The sequence below is a fragment of the Rutidosis leptorrhynchoides genome, chromosome 1 (assembly GCF_046630445.1).
Source record: "Rutidosis leptorrhynchoides isolate AG116_Rl617_1_P2 chromosome 1, CSIRO_AGI_Rlap_v1, whole genome shotgun sequence".
Classification (NCBI taxonomy): Eukaryota; Viridiplantae; Streptophyta; class Magnoliopsida; order Asterales; family Asteraceae; genus Rutidosis; species Rutidosis leptorrhynchoides.
In genome coordinates, this window is record NC_092333.1 from 423,409,306 (window position 1) to 423,419,863 (window position 10,558).

At 33.7% G+C, this 10,558-nt stretch overlaps 1 protein-coding gene across 1 annotated transcript; it reads left to right on the plus strand.

Moving 5' to 3' along the window:
- The first annotated feature begins 5,517 nt into the window (after positions 1-5,517).
- LOC139872247 (protein neprosin-like) lies at positions 5,518-10,101 on the plus strand. The gene is made up of 7 exons (XM_071860093.1): positions 5,518-5,832; positions 5,916-6,002; positions 6,142-6,396; positions 6,515-6,676; positions 6,783-6,836; positions 7,356-7,502; positions 9,480-10,101. The coding sequence occupies exons 1-7, from the start codon at positions 5,689-5,691 to the stop codon at positions 9,855-9,857; spliced, it is 1,227 nt and encodes a 408-aa protein (XP_071716194.1). The 5' UTR covers positions 5,518-5,688; the 3' UTR covers positions 9,858-10,101.
- The last annotated feature ends 457 nt before the right edge of the window (positions 10,102-10,558 follow it).

A 10,558-nucleotide genomic window follows, 5' to 3' on the forward strand; every position in this document is an offset into this window, starting at 1 on the left:
CTTTTTAAACAATGATCCTCCCACCGTATCACGATATGGTTCTTGTTTAGTTGCACTATTCTTCTTTGTCTCTTCAATCTGCAATGTTTTCTTAGGAATGGGGGTCATCATCTTCAAAGGAACATTCGTATCAATTCCTTTTCCTATTTTTGTTAACCTATCGGCAAGTGTAGGGAAGTTATTATCACTTAAGTAGATATTCCTCTCATTAGGCTCTGATTCATTAGCAGAATGAACACTAATGTTTTCTATGCCATTATCAATCGGAACTTGTTGATCAATAGACACACCCGTCAACGGATCAACAGTTGTAACTTTCCTGAATTGAACATTATTAGGGTTATTTTTCGCCTCTTTTCCATTCAGATTGGATATTAAATCATCACTATCACTAGGATCTGATTTCAGCTCAACACCACCGATCTTACGACTACGAAGAACCCTAGCTTCTGTTGCTTGCATGGTTTTCTTCTTCTTTCCCGAAGAACTCTTACCCATGGCCACTATCCACGATCACAAACTAGTTGGATGAATATAACGTAAATGAATGAATCTAAAACAAATAGAAACGATTATGAAACGAATTGAAAAAGATTCAGTACTTAGTCACCGTAAATCACCCTCATATTTAAATTATAAAATAAAATAATACAAAGTTGCATATTCCATCTACGCCAATAGTTCGGGTATTACAAGTTTAATTTAAATTTAAACTATTATTGTTTCACCACATAATCAATCAATTCTTTACATAAAAGTTAGTTTATTATAGAGTAATTGTTACTAATATTTTACACTAACCATGTACATAGACTTTTAACAATATAAATTATTATCTTTTTAACGAAGTATCTAACAACATCATTTTGTAATACAAAAATATGCATGTTCTAATCGAATTACAAATTACGAAGTGATGGACTATGTAATTCATCACGGAACGTAAAAACTTCTCGGCTACATCCCGCGGGACACCCTTTTCTCGTTAAAGATCAAAATGAAAAACGAAATAATTGTGCCGTTGATCCCTCCTTTTACCCCAAAATGCTAACAGCGTCTCTCAAGTTTTTTTTGGCTTTCAGCGTCCCTCTATTATCACTTTTTTTTATTACGAGTCCCTCCGTTAGTCAGACGTTAATCTTGGACGTTAAGTCCCATCACGTGCATGAAACGTTATGGGTATTTTCGTCCTTTTAATCTATTTGTCTTTTTCTTTTCTTTTTCATTTATTTTAATAAATCTTTCTTCCCTTTTATCTTCATCATCTTACCTTCATCTTCATCTTCATCTCCAAATTAAAACCTTAACTTTAATACTCAACAAACCTTCAAAACCTCTTTCCCTTCTTCTTCATCATCTGAATGTGAGATGTTTTTCCCCAAAATTAAAACCCTAACTTCTTTTATAAAATATATCAGTAGCATTACATACACCACAATTTCAATATTTTCACAAACTCAATTATTGTAGACGTAGTACTTAGTTTAACTAACCTTAATCTCACGAGAACGATCATTAAGCAAATTGCTTATACATAACACCAACTTAAGGATACAGCAAATTGCTTATACACAACACCAACTTGAAAGTAAATAAGGATCAGAAGCAGGCACATCAAATGAATTCCTTTGGTGAAATCAAATAAAGGAACAATTTATGCTATGAATTTGTTAAAAATTAATGGTAGAAGTTTGTTCTAAATTCAACAACAAATTCTCGACACTTAAATTCAGTATGTAAAACCTCTTGATTTGATATAATTTGAAGATTTCAAGTTTTAGAAATAAACTTTGACTTTTTAGATTTCAGCTTTGACTCAACGAATTAATGATCAAATGAACGAATTATAATCTAAAAATTTGCAGAAACGTTCACAATATGATTGTGAACAACTCAAAAAATTTACTTTTCTCAAAAACATTCTGGATTATTCCATGGACCTACGCCGTTCGTCTTTTCGGGCTACGAAGAACACGATCTGTTTTTGATGATTTCGAATCTGAAAATCAGGTTTGATGATTCGGTTTATGATAAGGAACAAGGATCTAGGCTCGATTTGTTGTAAAATCATAGAATAGAAAACACCCAAATTGAAGAACACGTTGATAAATATGAAGATGGGTTGTTTTCTGTTGCTGTTTAGATCTGAATAAGTTGTGCGATGTTGTTTTTGTTGTTATGATTAAGAGATGACGTGATTATGATGTTGTTTGATGAAGATGGAATAATGATTGATGATGAAGATTGATTGTAAAATTTTGTAGATCTGATGATATTGGTTTGTGATAAGTTTACAGATTCTTAATATGGGATGAAGGTGAGGATAAAAAGACGATTTTACCCATCACGTTTCAGGCACGTGTTGACACTTAACGTCCAATTTAAACGGAAGGTTGACGGAGGGACTCGGTATGCCTAAATAGGATAATAGAGGGACGCTGAAAGTCAAAAAAAAAAACTTGAGGAGCGCTGTTAGCTTTTTGGGGTAAAATGGATGGACCAACAGCACAATTATTTCATGAAAAACAGAAAGAAAAAAGGTTCACTTAAATTCATGAAATGCGTAGATATGTACCTATATTCGACAATTTATATATTACATGATAGAACTGAAGCTAAACTTACATAGTTATATGTATAGATGTATATGACACTTGAAAACACTGTGGTTTTTATGAATGTCTGATCTAGTGTAATTTTTTTTCATACATAGCATGATTTCATTATCTCAAATGTATGTCTTCTTAATCTTACTCTCTATAGTTGAATAAATAATACAATAATCAATAAAAGAGAAAATCTTTCTTTTTGATAAGATTTTACATGTTTAAGCTACTCGACAAGACCGAGTATAACTAATCAGATGTACGTTACTAATAGCTTATTCTTGTGACCATTTCTTTCTCCCTGGCCAAGATATGATACCACTGAAGCTTGAACATGAGAACTATTCAAAACACATTAAATTCTTTTGGTTATTGGGAACAAAAATCGGATCAACCATAACACACTTTCTCAAAACAACTAGGACCCACTATATAATTTAGTCAAACTACAAATATTGTGCATTTTGTACAGTCATTTAATTCAATAAGTTCGTTCTCTCCGCCCACCGCCATCGCGTTGGTAGTTTGTCCGTTTTCGTTTCCCTTTCGTTTTCCAGTTGCTATGGTGGCCGGAGGTGATTCGACGGACATAATTGTTCTCCTCTACCATTTTTCGTGGTAGGTTTGGCAATGGATGTTAGAATTCTGTGTTGAGACTAGTTCTATCCCTTTCCGACACCGGATCTCGAATTTTCTTCTTCCCGGCCGACGGTTGGTGCACCACGACCCTGTTGGTGGTGGCTATTGATAGTTTTGTGGTGTTGTCCTTTTGTGATAATGCTTCTTATTCGGTTTCTCTTCCCAGTGAGTCTCCATGGCGGCGTTGTGTGGTGGACGGATGGCACTAGCGGGTCGTGGGTGCGGATCCACTAAATCCATCACCCACACCAGCGGTTTTTTTGTAGATCCATTAGCCCGCGGATCGTGGTTAACGGATTTAACTTTAGATCCATGCTCGTGCCCACGGATATTCGCGGGTCGCGAATTTACCCGCGGATCGTATTCATGAATTAATATGTAAATTAAAGTGTTCAAAAATAAAAAAATAAACATCAAAGTGACATGAAAAAAATCATCCAATCATATACCCATGTTTATGATATAATAAAACGAGAAAATATATATTACATATACTTTTTTTGCTAATATATGTAAAGCTACGATGTTTAAAATTAACAACCAAAATTTAGTTGCTAAACTTAATCATACAGTAGGTTGACGAATTCGTTAAGTAATAGGTACAAATTAAATTTATGAAGATGGTCTAATTAATGAAACAAACAACAACATGTTTTGATTATATAATACATGTAATATGTAGTTGTGAGATGCTCTAGTTACTAAAAAGTTCGATACCAAAATGATATGAGGAATGTAGAAATTACACATAGTAAATTATTACCTATTGGTCATTTATTCAAGGCAGAGATTTTAACCCATTTAGAACGGGTATATCCGTGGATTATTCAAACGGGTATTACGGATTTTCGGATCGAATTTTACCCGCAACGAATCTATTACATCCATCACCCGCCCGCGACCCGTCAGCGGGTACAAGATAACATCCATCGCCCACCCGCGGGTAAAGATTTTTGATTTTATCGGCCCATCACAGGCGCGGGTATCCGCGGATCTTGGATTTTTTTAGATCCATTGCCATCCCTAGGTGGCCACCACCAACTTGGTGGTGGTAAACAAAAGATGATGATGATGTTGTCCAGCTGTTTGACTGGTGGCATTGGTGCTCCATCACCCTGTTGGTTGTGGCCAATGACAACAGATGAATGACGACAATACTAAGGTGTATTTTATCTGCGGCGCTTGGTGGCCCACCACCCTGTTGGTGGTGCCACCGGTGTTTGCTTGTTTTAATCTGTCTATTTACTAGTGCTTGGGGTGGTTCTTCCACCCGTTGGTGAAGATCAGTGCTGGAGAATGAAGTACGACATGTGGAAAGAGAGGGTTCTGGCTGGTGGTGGTGGTGGTCGTCGTGGATTCGATTGCGGGGTTGGTTTGACTTATGTCGTGGGTTTGTCTCTCGGATCCTTTCCTTTTTGGGTTGCCTGCGGGTTTGAACCAAGCGACGTCCTTCCGGTTGGAGATTTGGTTTCAGATTCGGAGATGGAACCGGGTTTTTGCGGTGTGGATTCATTTTGTGATGGTGCGGGACATGTTGTGGCAACCGGTGTTTTTTGTTGATGTTACAGTGGCAGTCCGCGTTCTCTCGACTGCTGAGTTTGTTAATTGTATTTTGTTTATTTACTTTTATTTGTATTTTGTTTTAGGCATGTTATTAATTTCCTAGTCATCCGTGTTCATGTTGGCTGGAACTTTTGATTTAGGTAGTTTTTTTTGCCATTTGTTTGGCTAGGTTTGGACACATTGGTTATTGGTTGTGCTAGTTGATTTTCGGATCCTTTCATTATTATCGTTTTTCGAAGAAAATGAATGGGAAAACTTAAAATGAGGATGTGAGGGCAGTAAGGAAGCTACGCAACGTTCTAGAGAAAAAGCTCCCAGAAAGTATAAGGACTTGCAGCTATGACACCCATCTAACAACCTAATCCCACCACAAAACCATTTGAATAAAGAAAAAAGATGAAGTATATATGTTTTTTGCATTCACATGCAAATTCTAAAAGATCTCCCTAAAATTCAGGTAAAATGTCAGTGTCATTTGGGGGTATACCTTAAGTTCCACCATAAAATTTCAATGGCATAATAGTTGTAAATCAAAGGTCCACACTTCTAAAACGACAAATCAATATAGCTGTCTATATATCTACCATCCATCCATCCATCCATCCATCCATCCATATCTATATACTTTCAAAATCATTTTTCTCTTCATTTTTATGATACATCTATTAATTATTAATTATTAATAATAAGGTCTCTCTCAATCACGAGCCTAACATAAGAAAGTGTCCAACAGTTTTTTTTGGTTTCATTCACATGAAAAATCTTGTTACAAAACAACTGTAGTTTTACTAATTTGTATTATCAGCAAATGTTAGCAGGATAAGAATATTGCTTCATATCATACACACACTTTTAGCAGTGTCTTTGTGTGTGTCAAAAAATGATGGTTTTCAACTTTTTTTCGCGTTTTGTGATGGTTTTGTGTGCGGTCACGGCGGCTCGTTTAAGTTATGCTGCAGAAAATAGGTTTGAAGTTTTAAACCATTTGAGTAATTTGAACAAAACACCATTGAAATCTATCAAGGTTTGCATTACCTTCTTCTTTACATGAAAATTTCCCATTTTTTTTATTTTTTAAATTTGTTGAATTTTGAATGTATTGAGCAGAGTCCAGATGGAGACATAATTGATTGTGTTCATATTTCTCATCAAGCAGCTTTTGACCATCCCTCCCTTAAAGACCACAAAATTCAGGTATGTGTGATTATAAAATTTGAAATTATATTTATGTAAATGTAAACTTTCATGTTGTTGTTTTTTTTTGTTTTTTTTATTTTTTTATTATTATTTATGTTTTAATTGATTTTTTTGTATTGGTATGTTGTGAATATAGATGAGGCCAAGTTACCATCCAGAAGGGATAAATTATGAGACCATGAAAGTATCAATAGAAAATGAGCAAACAATTACTCAATTATGGCATTCAAATGGGAAATGTGCAAAAGGGACAATACCAATTAGAAGAACAAAAAAAGAAGACATATTGAGAGCAAGTTCTATTAAAAATTATGGCAAAAAACAGAGTGTTACTAGTGTTGCACAACCAACTTCTATTGATCTTGATCTCATTAATCAAAGTGGGCATCAGGTGAGTTGTACAGTACAATTCTTATGTTGGTTGACTAATAAGTTGACTTATGTTGAAATACCTTTTTGCATTTACTGAATCTTGATTATGTCATGTTTTGATTTTGGAGTTCATTTAGCATGCAATTGCATATGTACAAGGAGAGTTTTATGGAGCTAAAGCAACTATGAATGTTTGGGACCCACAAATACAACAATCTAATGAATTCAGTTTGTCTCAAATATGGTTATTGGGCGGTTCATTTGCTTCTGATCTCAATAGTATTGAAGCTGGCTGGCAGGTTAATTTCTAATTATTATTTTCATCATCATTTTGTAATTTCGTAAAATTATTTTAATCATAAAGTAATAATACATTGCTTTTGCATAATCATTAACCAATATCAGGTCAGCCCAGATCTTTATGGAGATAATAACACCAGATTCTTTACATATTGGACTGTAAGTTCACTTTGTTATATGAATCAAATAATACTAAAGTTTATAGTTATGATAAACTTTATAGTATTTTCCTTTATAACGTACAAGTCGTCCAATGACTATTCAACTTTCGGATATACTTGAGGGTTGTTTATATGTGCTTCTTACAAATTTGACTATTTTGAGCCTATGTAGTCAAATTTGGATTAACAAATCCCATCCCATTTTTCCTTAAAATGTAGTATGATGATATATTAAGATTAGTGTAAAGTTACCTAATTAGACCTTACTTTAATCAACTGAAAACCAAAATCCACTCAACTTTATGAAATTTAAGAAAAAGAGAGATCATATTGCATATGAATAAAAAAATCAGTAGGACATGGGCATGTTATACTAGTAATAGATTCAAAGATTCAAATAAATTATAGTTACTATTATTATTGAGACATAAGTAAATGGCTTGCATAGGATACTGATAAACTGGTACAAATTGTGGGTCCTAAACTCCTAATTGTTATTTTAAAAAAATATTTGCAGAGTGATGCATATCAAGCCACAGGCTGTTACAACCTTCTGTGTTCTGGATTTATACAAATCAACAATGAGATAGCATTGGGGGCCAGCATCTCTCCCATTTCTACATATCAAGGTTCCCAATACGATATCAGCATACTTGTTTGGAAGGTATTTCTTTTTTAAATGCAAAATATAATATTTCCTTATCACTTAGCTTTAACAACTTTAAAAGTTTAAATAGTTCAGAATTGTTTATAAATTAAATAATTTGAGGTGAATTAATTAGTGAATGGACGGCTTTTTTCTTGGATTTAGTCAGCCTGAAAATGATATAAGTTTGTTTATTATATACATATGGTTTGAATGTTCTTGTATGAAAAATGAAATAGTTTTAAAAGATGTTGCATAGGGAATCTTTGACACAGGTCCTCATGACAATTATTTAAATTTCAGTGTTTCTGTTTGTTATCCTCTCAATTATTGATGTCAAACTCACTAGTCAATAATTTAATATGAACATCGTCTTTTTTTCTATATTTAAATTTAAATGGTTATTTTCAAGATCTGAGATGGATTATTATATATTATGTATATAGTTAAAGTTAATAGTTAATATTGGTTTACTGTTTTATATAAAAAATCAAAGAAAGCGTGTCAATGTAGAAGCCGTGTTTATTCAAATAAAAAACTTACCTAAAAAGAAACGGGTCAACACTATCACTAGATATGTATATTTATTCATAAATATAAATTATTACTTATTACTTTCAATTCTATTGTCATTCATTTTCAAAATATCTTCAAAATAATTATTTATTTTCATAAATAAATAAAAAGAATGTGGCAAAGTTCTTTTGTGTCCTACTATACATATAAGACAAAAAGATAAATAAAAATTAAGAGGTAAAACTAAAAAGTTAACAAAAAAAAAATACATGTGCCAGTCGTTTTTTCTTAAACTGTATGTTTTTTTGTCTCGAAACGATAGATCTGGACGATAAGAGTATTATTTTAATAATATAGGCTTTGTAACAATATTTAACACATACACAATAGCAAAATAAGAAAGGGACAATACCCAAACCCGGCCTGTACTAAAAAATCACTCTTATCGTAACTACGGGTCGTAAATGAGTCGGGATATTGGAGTTCGACTCGATAAAAGTTCAACTCGAGTCGAGACAAAATGAACGAGCTTCTTATATCGAGCTCTAAAAACTTGTGAGCCTAAACCATCATTTCATTTATATACATTATTATAATTACAAATATTATTCTAATAACAATATTAATATTTAATATCATTGGCAATTATGGAACCCAAACATGCCATGTGATTGATCACCAATCACAAACCCACAAAACAACGGATAACACAAGCAAAAAATGATAAATAGATATAAATGACGCAAGAATTTTATGTAGTTATATCGCAACTCCAATCGCATAAAGAAATGTTTAGTTCACGAGCACATACTAGATCTTTTTTCTTATTAATTTCCTGCATAAAGTTACAGAAATGTAGAGTTACATTATATAGGTGAGACATAAAACTTAAACCTTGTAGGTTTAATAATTACTTTCCTAGTCAACCACAAAAACATGCAACAAATCATATTCCCCCAAACTTGATCACCAAGCAAATATGCCCATTCTCCCGCTATGGGAGATTATCTCCCAATCTCTCATTATGGGAGACACATCTACCACAATGGAAGAACTTCTCCCATTCCGGAAGAACTTTGTGTTCAATAATTTGTGTTTTCGATCAAGCTTCACACCCAACAAATATAATGTATAACTAAACTATATAATAATAACAATAACAATAATAATTATATATATAAATGAGTCGTACTCGAGTCGAATTCTAGTTTGTATGATATCAAATGAGCCGAGTTCAAGCTTGATGGTTAGTCTCGAAACGAGCCGAGCTCGACCTCATTGAATTTAAAAAGAGGTGAGCTCGAGCGTAGTTGAGCTCAGACTCGACTCACCTCGTTAACATGCCTCACTCGTTACCATCTTGGTCGCTTGTAGTAAGAATCACCTTCTAAGAAACTAAGAATGATTACTAGCTAACGTTGTACATTTTAGTAAGACGTATTTTTGTGAATTACTGATTCATTTGATGCGATTGATTAGGACCCTGAGCAAGGTAACTGGTGGATGCAATTTGGTAACGGGCATGTTCTTGGGTACTGGCCCGCCTCACTCTTCTCTTACTTAACCGATAGCGCAACAATGATCCAATGGGGAGGTGAGGTGGTGAACTCAGCCTCAGACGGGCAGCACACGACAACCCAAATGGGTAGCGGTCATTTCCCCGAAGAAGGGTTTGGTAAGTCAAGTTACTTCAGAAACGTTCAAGTAGTTGACGGGTCAAATAGTCTTAAAACTCCTAAAGACATAGACACGTTCACTGAGCAACCCAATTGTTACGACGTTCAAACGGGCAAGAATAATGATTGGGGCAGTTACATTTACTATGGTGGACCAGGTCGAAACGCAAACTGTCAGTAATTAGCCATCTACTAAAACAAGTTCAAGAAATGAACGAATGTTTTATTTGGTATGTATTATGTATTATTTTAGGTGTATTATATTACACACGAGTCTTCTAATTCAACGTGCTTGTTTTATCTCAAAACTGCGAAGTGTAAGTATTTGGGGTTGTTGTATTTATATATGATAGTATCAAATATATTGTGACTTTTTGTATTGTACTGGAAACAGTTGAATTAATATAACGACATTTTGATTTGTTACGATAACTACAACCATAAGGTTCTAGTGTGGTCCTGTTTGGTTTTTCTGTTTTGTGGGTTCATGGTAATTTTTACATACCCTACGTTTCTTATCCTTGGCATATATATGATCTTCTTGTTTAAAACGAAAATGGCTTGACAATAGAACGTATCCAAGAAAGTTGCAAACATATTGGATCTTACTTTCTGAGATCATTGCTTGAAAAATGGCTAATGTAGACATACGAAAGTCAATTGTACTAGCATTTTTTATGATCTAAGACGGAAGCTATAGCTTTTGTAGTTTTAGATATTTGTTTATGATCTAAGGAGTTATAGCTTTTGTAGCTTTAGATATTGAAATATGACATATCATATACGTAGTACTAAATAAGTAGCTCTATGGGAGTTTCTATCCTTTTTTAGTAGACAAAATTTTTAATGGTTAAGAAAATAATAAACTCTTACAAAATAAAT

Bases quoted from the DNA above. Each gene is read 5' to 3' on its own strand.
- LOC139872247 (XM_071860093.1), top strand. From the start codon at position 5,689: ATGATGGTTTTCAACTTTTTTTCGCGTTTTGTGATGGTTTTGTGTGCG. The intron at 6,677-6,782 runs GTTAATTTCTAA...AACCAATATCAG, and splicing joins GTATTGAAGCTGGCTGGCAG to GTCAGCCCAGATCTTTATGG. The intron at 6,837-7,355 runs GTAAGTTCACTT...AAATATTTGCAG, and splicing joins GATTCTTTACATATTGGACT to AGTGATGCATATCAAGCCAC.